At 44.5% G+C, this 17294-nt stretch overlaps 1 protein-coding gene across 1 annotated transcript in view; it reads left to right on the top strand.

Moving 5' to 3' along the window:
• The window catches only part of ABCA4 (ATP binding cassette subfamily A member 4), a 128400-nt gene that overhangs the window by 39332 nt on the left and 71774 nt on the right, over window positions 1-17294 (top strand). The window contains exons 8-11 of the mRNA XM_034931458.3: window positions 850-1090; window positions 2109-2248; window positions 2864-2980; window positions 3679-3876. Of these exons, the coding sequence (XP_034787349.3) occupies window positions 850-1090; window positions 2109-2248; window positions 2864-2980; window positions 3679-3876 (696 nt within the window). The remainder of the gene's footprint in view (window positions 1-849; window positions 1091-2108; window positions 2249-2863; window positions 2981-3678; window positions 3877-17294) is intronic.

A 17294-nucleotide genomic window follows, 5' to 3' on the forward strand; every position in this document is an offset into this window, starting at 1 on the left:
TTCAAGGAAATGGAAGAATTCATTGGTAAAATTAAGCTAATAAGATTATTTTCCAAATATAAGAAACTAAATTTTAGACTATTTAGCCAAAGAAATTTGCTCTGATCTTGCTTTTCTACAACAGAATCATTCCCCAATCATTTTATTTCCCTCTTTTTCTCCCCAGTATCCCCATCTTGGTGGGACAACAGAACCCAAGAACTGGCTTAACAGTAAAATATTTTCTGCATTTGCCCAAGGACACATTCCCAACGAATTCAAATAAAGGAGACTAGAAGAAGAGAGGCTATACTACAGTGCTCTAGGGGTCACTCTGTGATTTTTTGTTGTTGTTGTTGTTTTGAGACGGAGTCTTGCTCAGTCACCCAGGCTGGAGTGCAGTGGCACGATGTCTACTCACTGTAAGCTCTGCCCCCCAGGTTCACGCCATTCTCCTGCCTCAGCCTCCCGAATAGCTGGGAGTACAGGGGCCCGCCACCATGTCCGGCTAATTTTTTTGTATTTTTAATAGAGACGGGGTTTCACCATGTTCGCCAGGATGGTCTCGATCTCCTGACCTCGTGATCCGCCCGCCTCGGCCTCCCAAAGTGCTAGGATTACAGGCATGAGCCACTGCGCCCGGCCACTCTGTGATTTTCTTTAAGGCTCATCCTAGTATTCTCCTAGTCCCTAAGTAGATGGCAGTAGGTTTTGTTTTTTGTTTTTCGCAGCTGGATTAAGGATTGCTGAGAATATATGGATGTTTTCTTTTAAATGTGGAAGTCAAACCCAAACGTTGGAGCATTGGCCTCACAGTAGATTATGACTCTAGCTGCCTTAAAATAACCTGAAGACTTTGCCTTGCCCTAGTTTATCCGTCGGCCGAGTATGCAGGACTTGCTGTGGGTGACCAGGCCCCTCATGCAGAATGGTGGTCCAGAGACCTTTACAAAGCTGATGGGCATCCTGTCTGACCTCCTGTGTGGCTACCCCGAGGGAGGTGGCTCTCGGGTGCTCTCCTTCAACTGGTATGAAGACAATAACTATAAGGCCTTTCTGGGGATTGACTCCACAAGGAAGGATCCTATCTATTCTTATGACAGAAGAACAAGTAAGTTTTCTGAGTCCTGCTTATAAATTGGCCTCTCATGTTGGTTAAGTTGATGGTTTAACACTTCTAGGTGAAACCAAACCTGGGGTTGCATCTGTCTTGTCTTGCTGAGTGGCCTTAGGCAAAGAGACTTCTCCCAGAAAGTCCACTTCCCCTTGCAGAAAGGGGGCATTGCTTATAAGCAATTCTGGACATGAACCACAGAAAGAACTGAGGCCCACTTGGAAAGGGAACAGAGGGGCCATTTCCCACTGATGTAATTGAACTAGGGCTAAGTTCAAGAGGAAGAGAATGATCCGCAAGGAAGCAACCCAGAGTTCCAGGTGAAGCTCAGGTCAGAAGGGCCCTGGCAAGTAAACACGGCTGTGGGATGCTTTTACAAACACAATACCGTGAAAATCTATGTGTGTAGTACTGAATTACATTCCAAATGGCAAATTCCTGGCAAATCATCTTCCCCACCTTTCACTATTTTTTTTTTTTTTTGGTCTTCTATGGGGTAAAGGAGGATGGGGTGGGGAAGAAATGTAACTGGCTGCCCCTCTAGTTAAAAACTGAAAAGAGGCAGCAAGGGACATGCCAAAAGTGGTTGGACTCTAAGATAGCTACACACAACAAAGCAGCTAAGCAGCTAATTGAAGGGAAATTACTGAGGCTCAAGCTGAGATTCCAAGCGGGGGCCTTGTTTGGCCTCTCAGTCCCTTTCATCTGAGAAAGGCCTCAGTTCCTAGCAGTAATCAGAGGCAGGCTTCTCAGCCTCCTTCTCCTAAAGCAGAATAAACCACAGGGCAAGTCGCATCCTTTGTTTCTCTGATGAGGCCATTACTGAGAGGCACTGTGGCATTTTGCTACTAATGATGAGCTTGTTATTGGTGGGGTACAGCCTATTAATTTAGGTTATTCATCAAATCCTCCAGCATGGAGTTGAATGAGACATGTGATGTGGATACACTAATGACTATATTGAGTTACAAGCAATGGGGAGTTTCTGTAAAATCTGTCCCTTCTCTCCTGGCAGCATCCTTTTGTAATGCATTGATCCAGAGCCTGGAGTCAAATCCTTTAACCAAAATCGCTTGGAGGGCGGCAAAGCCTTTGCTGATGGGAAAAATCCTGTACACTCCTGATTCACCTGCAGCACGAAGGATACTGAAGAATGTAAGATCCCAGCTGGGCTTGCCTTGTGTACCCTGGACCTCCCAGAAGTGTGTGTGTGTGTGTGTGTGAGAGAGAGAGATGTGCCTTCCTGGTAGCACATCTCATGTTTGTTTTTTGCTAAGTGGACTCTTGCGTTTCCTCCCCCATCCACAGTCATCACTGGAATGCTTTGCTTCAGTGCCCCTGCCTGGGCCCTCCCCTCTCTACTGCAGCCTACAATGAGATTTTCTTTCCCATTGCTTGAATTATATCCCTAATGGAAGGGTTCACAATTCTCTGAATCCTGGCTACTCAGATAAAGACAGGGAGGAAGGGAGGAAGGGTATTTTCTCCCAGGGGGTCCAAATCTAGCTTTAACAAGGGAGGTTCTGAGAAAATAATATCATCAATATTACATGGACTTCTGAGATACTAAGAAATTAGATTCTGTCAGCCCAGGAAGTTGGGAGATGGTGAATTGTTCTGGGAAATAGCAATAGACTGAGAAAATAAAAACACTTCCTTGAAAAGCCCTTCCCTAACACTAAGTGATAGGGGCAGAAAAGACACAACCAAAAGTTCTCTCTCACTTTTCTCTCTGTTCGTGTCTCTGTCTTGATCTCTGTCTGGTTTTAGGCCAACTCAACTTTTGAAGAACTGGAACGCGTTAGGAAGTTGGTCAAAGCCTGGGAAGAAGTAGGGCCCCAGATCTGGTACTTCTTTGACAACAGCACACAGATGAACATGATCAGAGTAAGGGGGGGTTGGAGGATGGGGAGGGGAGGGGAGGGGGAAGCGGTGGGGGCGAGAAAGTTCCACTTGTTTCCTTTTCCCAGGAAAGAGTTAATCGCTATTGGAGTTAGATCAAAATACAACAAGCAGGCCCCAAAGGCCTTCATTCCAAGCAGTCACCAAGTGGGGTCACTGACTTTGGATGAGAAATATGTTTCTTAAATTCTGGGAGAAGTCTAAAAGCTGCCACAAGACCAGTGGCTTCCTGGAGTTTCCTGCTTTTATGAATTCACTCAAGGGCCTCAAATTCAAAGAGGCATCTCCCCAAGGGGCCAGCTCTGTAACTCCAAAGATGGTGGAATGTGTTTGTCTGGTCTCATTTTCAGCTTTGCAAAATGAAGACAAGAGTTCTATATATCAGGGACATTCAAAAGAAAACAAAAATATCCATAAGCAAAAGAAAGCTTTTTATACACCATATTCAGTGACCCCCATCTGGCCCCTCCTTTGCCCCTACACATCTTCCCTCTATTCTAGAGACCCATGGACTTGGGGAAATGGGATATAGATAGGTATGTTTCATAGTGGAACAAGCTCACCAGCTCTTCAGGGAGCCTTAGCATCTCTATCCTCAATCACTAAAAATTAGAAATGGCTGAAGAACAAGACCAAAGATCCTATGGAATTTCTAAGCAGTGACTGTATTTCTTCTTCCCAAGGATACCCTGGGGAACCCAACAGTAAAAGACTTTTTGAATAGGCAGCTTGGTGAAGAAGGTATTACTGCTGAAGCCATCCTAAACTTCCTCTACAAGGGCCCTCGGGAAAGCCAGGCTGACGACATGGCCAACTTCGACTGGAGGGACATATTTAACATCACTGATCGCACCCTCCGCCTGGTCAATCAATACCTGGAGGTAAGGGGCTGCAAGCCCCACAGTGGGCCCCTTGAAGATAGCCCCATGAGTGGGGCCAGAGCTCCCTTAGCAAGTCAAGTGGTCTTGAATTTAAGCTTTCATTTTCCCCACTGAAGAAACAAGAATCCCTACATCCCCTGTACAGTTCTCATTCTCTAACAGCTTATCCATACTTAAAACTTATCTATGCTGAAAACGGTTTCCTCTTCACATCTCCTACTTCTCATGCTGGGCACCTCCTCCTGTAGCCCCCTTTAAGCATCTGTGTCTGTCCTCAACCCTCTTCTGTCTGACATTGCTTGAGTGGCCATCTATGGCCAGTGTCCCCTCAACCCCACAGTCCATTGCTTGCTGGACACTCCTGCCCTCAAGTTCTACAAGCACATCAGCCTCAACATGTCCCCTCCAAAAACTGTATGTTCTCCTTGCCCATAGAACATATCCTTCTCCTATATTTCCTATCCTAATTAACGTCATCAGCATTTGCCCAAATTCTCAAGTGAGGGATTTCAGGGTCATCCCTAATTTTCCTTCTTCACCCTCCACACAGTAGCTGTCACTTGCTGAGTGTTACTTTATGCCAAGTACTGTGCCAACTGCTTTTACACACATATGCTTCATTTAATTCTCACAGCTCCATGAGGTTTGCACCATTATCATTGGCAATTTGCAGATGAGAAGCCAGGGCTTAAAGAGGTTAAATAAGATCCCACGCATGACCATTAAGAGGAGCGAACAGGATCCAGCTCTGGGGGTGCCTGAGTTCAGAGCCTGCCTTTCTGATTTCTCTTACCAAGCTTTGTCTCCTCTCCCTCCTAAATATCTCTCAACTCTGCCTCTTGCATTCCAGGCTCTCTGAGGACTAGAGGCCTTGTCATCTCTGCACCAGCCCATTCCAAGGGCTTCCTTCCTGGAATCCAGGGTCCAGCCTCTGTTGGCCCAGGCATTTCTCTACACTGGCACCAAAGTTACATTCCGCACACCTGCTTACGTTGCTCTGTCACTTAAAATCTTAATGACTCGACCCCCAAATAACACAGGTCCCTTCCAAATCTGTCCTACCCCACCTTCCCAGCCCTTGCTCACCTCTGCTACCTGGCCCTTTCATGCCTACAGGCATTCCCATTCCATGACCTCTTGGGATTCTACCCTTTGCAAATGCTGTTTTCATTGCCCATTTATTAGAGCGCTTTTGGTCACAAGCTTTTTGCTTAACCAAAAAGAAAGCATTTATTGGTGGACATAAATAATGAAGTTCAGGAGGATCCAAGAGTTGGAAGCCACCATGAGACCCCTGTGTCCTTCCACCTCACTTTTCTACTCGCCTCTGCTCAGCTTCATCTCTGGCCAGGCCCTCTCCTCTGCTGATGCCCTAGCTGCTTACAGCCCTTAGCAGTCATCTATACACCAAAAATCCCTTTCCCATAGCAGAAGCAATGCTCCTAGAGAGTTTCCCTGTTGGTCTGGCTCCTGTACCCACCCCTGTGTACTCTGATTGGGAGGCCTGGGTCAGCTGCCCACCATGGGGCCATTTCTATGAGCAGGATTACTGTGAAGTGGAGGAAGATGTTTCCCCAAAAGAAGAAACACAAGGCAGAAAAGTGTATGTCCACCAATGCCTGAAATGACTGTCCCTTTCCTCATCTGCTGAGCTTCTACTCATTCATTCTTTGAGACTCAGCACTCAGCTCTTAAATGTCACTTCTGCTTTGATGGAGGTTTAGTCATTCACTCCTCTGTGCTTCCTGGCCCTCTCTTCACACCTCTCTCAGACCCCTCTCCCAGATAGATTAGAGTTGGCTGTTGACATGTCCATCTCTGGCTGGGCAGCTAAACTGGAGTTATTTAGAATCAGGGAGCACATGTCAGTCATTTTCAAATTCTCAACCTCATACTCCCAGTAAATGACTCCATCTAAGGGCGGACCACTCTTGCCCATGGGCCAGGTCTGGGTCTGTGTCATCTAGAACTGTTGGAAGGTAGGGGCTTCTGTGAGCAGTAGGAGAGGGAATAAACTCGAGGGCCCTCGGAAGCATGCCCTCTTGTCTCAGACTTGTGAGTCCTGAGGATAACAAACTAGTGAGGAAAAGCCTCGTTCTATCTGTCACCTGGTGCTCTTGAGGACTTTCTGTTGCCCTGGTGCCACCACAATTTTCCAGAGTGTGTGACCCTCGCTCTCCAAACTCTGGAAGTGGCAGCCGAGGCTCCCCAGTGGCCTTTCAGAAGGTGCCAGTCATGACAGCAGCACCAAACTGCAGGCAACTACTAAGCGATCACCAACTTGTCTGAAGATAAGAATGACCTTGAATGCATTTTATAAAACAGGATTTTTTTTTAATTTTTAGATTTTCTTTCTTTATTTTACCTTAAGTTCTGGGATACAAGTGCAGAATGTGTAGGTTTGTTACATAGGTATATGTGTGCCATGGTGGTTTGCTGCACTTGTCAACCCATCATCTAGGTTTTAAGCCCCACATGCATTAGCTATTTGTCCTAATGCTCTCCCTCGCCTCGCCCCTACCCCACCCCAACAGGCCCCGGTGTGTGATGTTCCCCTCCCTGTGTCCATGTGTTCTTATTGTTCAGCTTCCACTTACAAGTGAGAACATGTGGTGTTTAGTTTTCTGTTCCTGTGTTAGTTTGCTGAGGATGATGGCTTCCAGCTTCTTCCATGTCCCTGCAAAGGACATGATCTCGTTCCTTTTTATGGCTGCATAGTATTCTATGGTGTATATGTACCATATTTTCCTTATCCAGCCTATCACTGATGGGCATTTGGATTGGTTCCATGTCTTTGCAATTGTAAACATACATGTGCATGTATTTTTATAGTAGAATGATTTATATTCCTTTGGTTATATACCCAGTAATGGGATTGCCTGGTCAAATTGTATTTCTGGTTCTAGATCCTTGAGGAATCACACTATCTTCCACAATGGTTGAACTAATTTACATTCCCACCAACAGTGTAAAAGCCTTCCTATTTCTCAACAGCCTCACCAGCATCTATTGTTTCTTGACATTTTAATAATCACCATTCTGACTGGCATGAGATGATATCTCAATGTGGTTTTGATTTGCATTTCTCTAATGATCAGTGATGATGAGCTTTTTTCATGTTTGTTGACCACATAAATGTCTTCTTTTGAGAAGTCTCTCTTCATATCTTTCACCCACTTTTTGATAGAGTTGTTTGTTTTTTCTTGTAAATTTGTTAAGTTCCTTATAGATTCTGGATATTAGACCTTTGTCAGATGGGTAGATTACAAAAATTTTCTCTCATTCTGCAGGTTGCCTGTTCACGCTAATGATAGTTTCTTTTGCTGTGCAGAAGCTCTTTAGCCTAATTAGATCCATTTTTCAATTTTGGCTTTTGTTGCAATTGCTTTTGGTGTTTTAGTCATGAAGTCTTTGCCCACGTGTATGTCCTGAGTGGTATTGCCTAGGCTTTCTTCTAGTTTTCATGATTTTAGATTTTACATTTAAGTCTTTAATCCAGCTTGAGTTAATTTTTGTATAAGGTGTAAGGAAGGGGTCCAGTTTAAGTTTTCTACATATGGCTAGCCAGTTTTCCCAACACCATTTATTAAATAGGGAATCCTTTCCCCATTGCTTGTGTGTGTCAGGTTTGGCAAAGATCAGGTGGTTGTAGATGTGTGGTGCTATTTCTGAAGCCTCTGTTCTGTTCCATTGGTCTATGTGTCTGTTTACAAAACAGATTCTTAAGCATCAACCCAGATCGACTGGCTGAGAATTTCCAGGGAAGAGGCCTGGTTATCTGCATGTTTACAGACCTATTAGATTTGTGGGACCTGCAGTTCCCTTGTACAGTTAGTTACTCAATTAACATCTCCCTCCTCTCATGGTGCCTCTACCTGCTAAGCCCTTATTCCCAGCCAGGCCCACCACCATCCACCCACTGCTGTTATAACATAAGCAGGACCTGTGCGAGGGGGTGTGGACGGAGGAGAGAGGCTCTGTTGCTTCATTTGTGCAGCATGGAGTTCAGTGGTTCTCACAATGTTTTTGCGAAGTACTATAAAGAATACTCCTTGTCTACTTGACATTCGTATCGTGACATAAATGTCTTGTTTTCCAGAAGGATTATTTTTTTCCAAGCAGCTTGTGCCTAATGCAGCCCCAGGCACCAAACAGATACTTAAAATATATTAATTGCTTAAATGGTTAAGAATTCAGTCTCTGGACCCACACTGCCTGGGTTCAAATTCCTATTATCTGTGCCCAGTTTCCAAGTCTATAAAATAGGGATATTAATAGCACTTACCTAATAGGCTCGTTATGAGAATTAAATGAGCTAATTCATGCAAAGCACTGACATATAGTAAGCACTTAATAAATATTAGCTTTTTAACAAAATACAAGCCAAAAAACACTGCTTAGGAGAGGAAATGATGTTAGCGCCTCCTGTAAATAGGCCCAGCCTCCAAGCTGGTGCTCCTCTAGGAATCACAACGCTGCAAATCACATCCTCCGGGGCCGCCAGGACTTCACGAGGGCCTCTGAGCAGAGGGGTATGATGGGAGCAGAAGCCCAGCAGCTGTGATGATGTGGTTTCTGATCTTCCTGCCCTTGGGGTGGGGGAGGAGGAAAGCAAGGGGCAATGAACAGAAAGGAGAAGATAGCAGGGAGGAAATGTGTGAGGAAGAAACACATCACTGTGGCTTGTCCTGGATTTTTCTGCTTCTGTTCTCGTGTTTTGGGAAGTCTGGAGGAGACTTGAAAATCATTCATGTCCCCACCCTGAGGATGGCTTAGTAGCAAAGAGGCCATGAAAACTCTTTGCTGATGGCTCTGAAAGCAAGGATGTTGCTTCACTGGGCTGCTGAAGGCCTGCCTGGGGGTTCTGAGCAGATAGTACAGGCCCCTCCCAGGAGGGCGGCCTAACCACCATGCTGGCATTTCTGTGGACCATGGTCTGCTGTCTCAGACCCCCTCCACAATAAGGTCTGCAATCTCATTCACCCCATAAATACATTCTGTCTTTCCTCTGATCCCCTCCCATTAGCAGGGGGAAATAAATGGAAGTCAGACGGCCCACTTAGAAGGCAGGCAGTGGAGTAGGAAAATATATGATGGTGGTTTGGGGAGCCTCACATCACTCATGGGGAGACATTCATTCCCATGGGCCTTCCAATCACCCTTTTCTCCAAATCTAAGGACACAGGACAAATGGGTCCTCATACAGGCAAATATCTTAAACTGGTATGTATTCATTTATAGTTCTAATTTATATGTGCCTTTATTCACATATATTTTGCTTCTGGAGAAAAGCTCAATTAGAAAAATTAATACATTATTCTCTTATTGCCCTTCAGCTAAAACAAGCATACACACCCCTCCCCTTTGGATTTTTTGTTTAGCAAAAGGTTAGGCCTGGCACAGATGAAATACTATTCAGAGTTCACAGTGTATTTTCATTTCATAATATATTTGATTTTCAGGTCTTGAATTTCACATCAGGAAGCTGATATAGGAAGCTGAATTCAGCCAGATTTTAATACGAAAATACCTCTGATCAAGGCATAAAATTGTACTTTAACCAGTAACCACTGTATTTCTCTAAGCTGTGAAAAAACATGCATTCATTAACTGCTTTTTCCTCTGCTGTCAACACAGTCAATACATGTGCATAACTCCTTATTGTCTACATGGTGATTATCTTGCTGATGAATTCTCAAAGGCCAGAGATTTGGACTATTTTTTCTCTGTAACCTTGCATGTTCCTAGCCACATGCCACCACCACCCAAACAGAATATACTCAGGGAACGTATTTTTCAGGATAACCTAAGAAAAAATAGGATTAAGAAGATAAAGCTGCTGATCATGTAATGTACTTTAGAGTCAGATATATAAATATTTGTGAATTATCTGTCCTATTTCTTTCTTCTATTAATTCATTGACTCTAGATGTGCATTGGAAGGCTAGGGAGAAATCAGGGGATCGTGAGAAAGAGCACAGAAGTCTGCATCACACAAACAATATTATTTCAAGAGCCATGAACTAGATCCTAAGCAACTCATAGGCAATGACCTCATTTCATACCTCTAGTCTCTAAGAAACATATAAATGGCCTGAGGAAGGAAAATGTGGGCAAGGGGTAGACTGGGGTCATGGGTGGAGGTCCAAATAGTAATCAATGGAGCTCATAGGGTGGACTGATATTGAAGCTGCTATGAGCCAGCCACATGCTGGGCACTGTTACATGTCATCTCATGCAATACTCCCAATTACCTGCCTAGTAAGCATAATTGTCATTTTATAGAATTAAAAACAGACTCAAAGAGGTTGACAGTCTAATGTAACACAACAGCTAAATGGGGGATCTGGAATTATAATCCAGAGCTGCCTGGCTCTGATGAGAAAGCTCTTTCTGCTGTCATATGCAGCCCATGTTAATAGGCGGCTCAGAAAGTATTCTCTGGATAAATTATATAATGAATCCAATGAAGGAAGACATTATTTTATAATATGCAGCATAATAGGCACTATTATGATTGGATTTTCCTGCTTGAAAGTAGCTAGATTAGAGTAGGCAACCAAAAAGATGTGAATTCATTCAGTCATTCATGCATTTGCATGGATTGAGCTACCTACATTTGAATAAATGCTGTTAATCCCTGATTCCTTGGAAGCTCACATTGGAGAGATAAGCATGTCATTAAATAATGCCATAATAGTGGTATCTCAGAGGACTAGCAGAACATAATTCAATCTGACAGAGTAGAAACAGATTGTACAAATCCAATTCAAAACATCATAAATCCTCTAAGCACTGTCAATTCTTCCTCCAAATTATCTCTGAAATTCCTCCTTCTTTCCCATTTATGGCCTCCATTTACAGAAGCGTGTACTGTCTCTCTTAGCTGTTTGCCAGGCCGCCAGTCTCTTGCTGTTCAGCTCTCAACTGCTTCCAGCAAGATCTTTCTAAATCCCCAGGCTTGCCATGACTTAGCGCCCACAGCTCCACAGTGACTCCTCATTGCTGTTAAGGTAAAGGCCTTCCCAGTCTAGCCCTTCATGCTTCTTCCATGTTCTATGGGACTGCCCCAGGCTTCCCACCTGGTACCACTGAGCCTTTCCATCCTTCCCCCACTCGACTGCCTGGTCAACACCCACACCCACGCTTCAGGACTCAGGTCCTATGTTTCGGGCCTTCTTCTGTGCACCATTCCCTTCCCTGTAGCCCTTGATCATGATTTGTTTATACGCCTCCGCACCTTCATGGCCCTGAACCCCTCAAGGGCCGAAACTGCCTTACTTTTCTTTTTGACTTCCCAACTTACCTTAGTGGAGCTGTAGTCACATAGAATAGACACTCATAAATGCTTCTCTGGGCTGTAAAGGTTGAATTTTCCAGCTAAGCAAGGAAGAAAGACAATTTCAGGCAGGAGGAAGAGCATAAGCAAAGTGCAGAGATGTGAAGCTCAAGAGAAATGGATGGGCTGGGCAGAGGTGTGGCTGCAGCATCAGGGGAGAAGAAGTAGTGCCTGGAGTCAGCAGGCACGGCTTGCAAAAGCTTCATCCTATAGGTGAAAGGACACCATCTCTTGCACCAATAGGCTCTGTGATTGGAGGCAACTTTGCTGTTTTACTGCCAGAAAACTGAGGATGATAACCCAAACTGCAGTTCAAGTGGCATTCACTGGTGTGGCTGAAATGGGTGTTTGTGGCCAGAATGTGGTCTGATTGGTCAGTGCCCAGCTCTGTTGATTATCAGATGTTTTGAATATAGTAGCACCCATGTGCCCAAGTTGTTGGGATGATTCAACAAGAAACTTTAAGAGCTCAAGTGCCCTGCGGTTGTCAGCCAGGTGATTCTCTTCCTTTGGACCCAGTTAGACGCAGGCATTACCTCGTGGCTTTGCCCCAGTGTGAATCTTTGTCCTCCAACTTGATCTTTTTATTTGTTTCATTATTGTATTTAAGTTGTTTATTTTAGAGACAGACATTTTTTAACAGCTGTGCATTTCCTGTCCCTTTGTTTTCCAGTCGTCATGTGTTTCCTTACTCTCTGTGGGTGAACATTTCAGATGTCTGTTTGCGGTGCCCAGCGTGCAAGATAAAATTTATTGCAGTGCCTTCGGCCTCTAACTCACCATTCCAACCAATTCAGATAGCCCAAGGCTGTTTTATCCAGTGGATTTTTCCATGTAGTGGGAAATAAATCTTGAATGTTACTGTTTAGATTAGCCAGGAAACTCATTCTGGGATGTTTGCCCACATCCATTGGCATTTCTCAAAAGGAACCCCAGGTGTCTACCTTGACACCAGCAGGGCCACTTGAGCCCTCCGTTGGCATTCATCGCCCGCTTTGTTCTCAGCCTGAGTTTAGGAGTTACAGATGTGAGAGGCGGGATTATACAGCCAACATCTCTAAGCGGGCAGTGGCTCCCTTACCCTCGAAGACCTCACTCCTAGCACGTCCTGGATGTATTCGTCAAAGTATGTCCTCTTATGCCACGTCAGCACGGGGTTGCTCCCCACTTTGATCATCAAGTTTAAACAAAAAGAAAGATTTTCTTTCTTTCTCTGCCTCTACTGGACATCATTTCCCACCTAACAGATAATTTAATGTATCTGTTACTGAATGTGTTTGAATTAGAGACAGAGAGGTCACAGTTAAAGAAGGAAGCCTGCTGCTACTGCAGCTTGTCCTCCCAAGGAGGTGTTTGATTTAGCTGTGTAAACAAATGACTGCATTCTCCAGAGGTCCTGAACACAGCTGCCTGCACTGGAGAGGGCTCAAACCTCTTCCGCCAGGGTGAACTCTGCTTCCTGGTGAGTGCCAGCAAAACAACCAACAAAGAGCTGTAGGACTTGTGTGGACTTCAAATGGTGGTGGTCCTGCCACTTGGGCTCAGCCACAGCAGTTAGGAAACTAAAGAGGAGGAGGAAAGCCCTTTCCTTGCTTTATTGTCATTGGCTGTCATAGGGCCTTACAATGGTTCTCTTTGAGATTCTGAGCTCTGGCTATAACATTTGCCCAGAATCTGCCTCTGAGGCCTTAAGACACTGTGTTTTTATTCAGCAAAGATGCCCTTTGACTTCTTTTCCCACTAGTGGTGCTAGGTTTGAGCACCTTACACTGGCCCCTTACAATAGCCAGTTCTTGTCTACCTACATTCTTCCCTAACATTCATGATTGCATAGTTACTCTTAGTGTAGAAGCAGACAGCTTTTACACATAGACTCCATGGCCGTAGCCTCATAGAACCTACTATATTCTAACTTGCAAGCTAATCAGACCAAATATATCAAAATCAAAAACCTCTGCTGAGAGTTTATTCATTCATCTCTGTCTCCCAAACATACTTATGTACATACGTGCACTAATATACATGTCCATTAGCCAAGATTTTGACTTCAGGGATCAAAGCAAGTACCAATGGGGAATGAGGTCACTTGCTGCAAGGCAGGTGGCTTCCCCATGAGAATGCAAGGCCACCTCATGACTCATACTTCAGAGGGTGACCCAGGAACTTCTGATTCATGTCCAAAGCAGCTTCTACAATTGCTCCACCTTGACCTAGGGAAGATGTGGGGAGGATGACATTCAGGATTAGCTTTATAAGGCCTTCCTGTGGGCAGAGTTGTCTGACTTTCACCTAATGGTCAACAAGCAGCTAGCAAGCATCAGTGTGTGAGGACCCACCCCCTCTCAGCTCCCCTACTGCCCACCTGGGACATGGGCTTTGGCATCTGTCCATAGCATTGTTCTAACCAAATGAGGTGTTATGGATCAGCTCGGGATGGGATATGTTCCCAGACATATTATTTAAAGAAAATAGCTCCCTTCCTTCCCTGATAAACAGCTGCCATGGCTAAAAGGTAACCTGGCTGGGGCTTAAAAGTCTGTTGACTTTCAAGATATTTTGCAAAAACAGTCATAAAAATGGCATTTATCAGGTCCTAACTATTTGTGAGATGGTTTGGTATACCATAGTGGTTAAAAACACAGGCTCTTTCCAGAGGAGGTTTACTTTGCTTAGTCGTGTCTCCTAAGTGAACTTGGACCTCATAAGGTTGTTGTGAGAATGAAATGGGTGAATATGAGTAAAGTCCTTGGACCAGTTTTGGCCGTGTAGTAAGCCTTCAGCAAGCATCTGCTTTTATTCCTACAGGGAGGCAATTGTAAGCCCTTCACAAATACCGTCTAATGTGATCCTTAGAACAAACCTATGAGATAGGGCATATCTCAATTTTGTAGGTAGGGAAACAGAAGCCACACAATTAGGAAATGGCAACAGGTCTGTTAGACTCTTAAACACTATGCTACACCAATTTTCAAGGCAAGGAAGACAAAGCACCTTTGAAAATGGGTCAGATGTTTTAGGGTAAATGAACATTTGGGAATCTTTTAAGTTTTTTTCCCCCCAGAGATTATCAAGGTATCATTGTAGGGGGATGCATCAGGAAACATGACTATGAATCAGCTGCCTGATAAACCAGCCAGGATGGAGCCCACGTCATCACAGCAGTCAGCAATGCCACTGAAAACATCAGCTGCTTATTCCCGTATAGATTTCCCCTTAAGACATGAAAAGGGAGTTCAAAGAGAATGGGCCAGATATCTCTGAGAGTCATATTACTAAAATATATTTATTTTTACTAGCTTTTTTGTTTTAAGAGTTTTACTGTCATTAGCACCGTAGCAAAAATTCACGTTTTATTAATTTCTCCCAGTTTATCGTGTGATTCTAGGGTAGGATGCAGAGTTATATTCAAAATACACAAATCAACTCAACTCAGTAAACATATATCAAGGCCCTATCATGACAAAATGCTATTCTAGAGACCACGGTGAACAAGCCATGGCCCCAGCCTCAAAGAATGTACTGTCTTTGGAACTGTGCTGGCCAATACAGTAACCAGCAGCCACGCAGGGCTATTTAAATTTAAATTAATTAAATGTAAAAACACAATGCCTCAGATGCATTAGCCACATTTTAAGTGTTCAATAGATATTTGTGGCTCCTGCCTGCCATATTGGACAGGGCAGATATAGAACAATTCCATCACTGCAGAAAGTTCTACTGAACAATGCTGCTCTGGAGCAGAAGATCTTCTTGTTCAGGGATGTTACACCCCCGCTTGTGGCTAGAGTGTGGCTTATCCTCAGAGCAAGGATAGGGGAACCGTGGCACTCTGCAGGCTCAGCACTGAAGACACGGATGCAGGCTCTGCTTCTGACCTAGATTGACCTTGGGCAAGGCCCTTTGCTCCTCTGATCCCAATTTCTTCACCAGCCAAGTAAGAACATCAGACCACAAGCCCTCTAGGGCTCTGTCCAAATGCCCCATGACTGAGTGAACTGGTAGAACATTCTATGTGTGTGTCACAACATGAAGAGCAAAGACTTTCATCTCCCCAAATAATTTTGTTTTTCATTTTAGGAATTAAATTTCAGATTCACTCTAATTGCCAATACTAAAATTCTCTATATGCAGTTCTAAACTTGACAAACCAATAAAAAAAGATTATTTGACTACTTATCTTTGTACAACATTGAGGTCTCCCTAAAGCAAATTTAAATGCATATTTTAAAAATGTATTCTAGCAGTTCAGTTCAGAAGCCCCCTGGCCCAAGCATCACACTGTCAATCCTTTGTCCTCAAGCAGCATGGTTGGGTGGGTTAAGTACTGACAAACACTGGGTGTCAGGCCCATGGTCAGGGACTGTGCTAACAGTCTACATATTAGATCCCACCTACCCCCACCCTCAACAGACCCAAACTATTTATCCAATAGCAAACCTTACATTATTTCTGTCCAGAAGAAACAAACATTTATTGAGAACTTTTGGAGTGTGACCTGTTAAAGTCCTACATCTCATTTAAGGACTGGTCAATGTTAGGCTAGGCAATGCCTGTTTGTGAGAGAATCACTGCCTAAAGAAAATTCTCCATTTCCCTTAGCTCTATGGTGGGTGACTACACATACTGGTATTTCTTAAAGAAATATCAATTCCATTTCCTTTTAACATAATTATTAATATCTCATTAGCATGGTGTCACTGAAGCCTGGGCCCAAAGAAATACCAATTCCATATCATTTTAAGATCATTATTAATATCTCATCAGCGTGGTGTCACTTAAGCCTGGGCCCTTTAGAATTTTTCATGTACCTGTGTTCCTCTGCCCATATCAGCTGGAACACTAATAGTTTTCTTCCTTTTTATCTAGAAGACTGAGAACATTACATGGGACCTGCCCCCAGGGCATGGAGGCTGAGGTGGGACAGTTTAGTTCAGGAGGCCCAAGAAGTGTGGGTGTAAAGCCCCTTGTTCAAACACAGCCTCTGAATCGCCAGAGGCTTCCGGTGCATGCTCTGAGGCGCAGGTGGGACTCGGGAGTGAGAGGTTTTGGCGAATGAGTTGGGATTGCCTGCTTCTTCCCAGTGCAGTGGAGCTTGGTTCTGTGGTCAGGTCCTTACGCCCTGTCTGCCTTTCTCGTTTCTTTATTTCTCGGGTAGTAGTTGTGGAATCAAATGACCTGGGGTTTGATACCTACTCTACCACGCTGGGGGAGTCACTCAGACTCGTTGAACCTAAGTTCCGGGGCTGCCAAGTGAGGATAAGTAGTAATTGCTGATCCACCTACTTGACAAGATAGTAGTGAGGGCCCTGAGCGCCAGGCTGTGGATCCAGCCTTTCCCACGGTTCCTGGTGTGGCAGGAAGAACTCTAGGCCTGCAGGTGAAATTGGGGAGGGAGTCCCAGCTCTGCCACTGTCTCTCTGTGTGACCTCAGGCAGGTCTCCTCAAAAAAATAAGATACTTTATAAAGCTCAGTTTCCTCTTCAGTAAAATGAGGATTCCAGGTAACTCACAGATAGTTTGTGGGGATGAATCTGTTCCTTAAAGCCTGCAGTACATCAATAGCCCAGTCTTCCTGCTTGCTTTCCCCCCTCTCCACTACCAGTGATCATAGTCTGATCCCATAGGTGATATCCCTGCTCAAAACCCTACATTAGCTCCTGTGGCTGTTTAAGGCCTGCCCAGAACTCCCCTGGTCTTAGCACTGAAAGCACGTGTCCGGGGAAGCCCTGCATTGGTCGTTCACACTACTGAGTCCCGCAGGGCAAACCGTCCGGTCCCACCCTCCTTTCTAGTGCTGCTGTCACACTCACCTCCCTTCACCCTACACTCCCTTCTGTGCCTTGCAATTACCTAGGGAGTTTTTTACAAGATATGGATGCCCTGGCCCTGCCACTAGAGATTCTGATTTAATTGCTTGGGGTAGGGCCTGGCATAGGTATCTTTTAAAGCTCCGCAGTGGTTCTAAAGCACAGCCACAGATGGGAACCACTGATCTATTCTTGTAGGTCCCCAGATACCTCATGTGCTGTTCCCTGTGCCTGAGCTGACCTTTCCCCCACTTTCCTCTCCTCAGCTAATT

The sequence above is a fragment of the Pan paniscus genome, chromosome 1 (genome assembly GCF_029289425.2).
Source record: "Pan paniscus chromosome 1, NHGRI_mPanPan1-v2.0_pri, whole genome shotgun sequence".
Classification (NCBI taxonomy): Eukaryota; Metazoa; Chordata; class Mammalia; order Primates; family Hominidae; genus Pan; species Pan paniscus.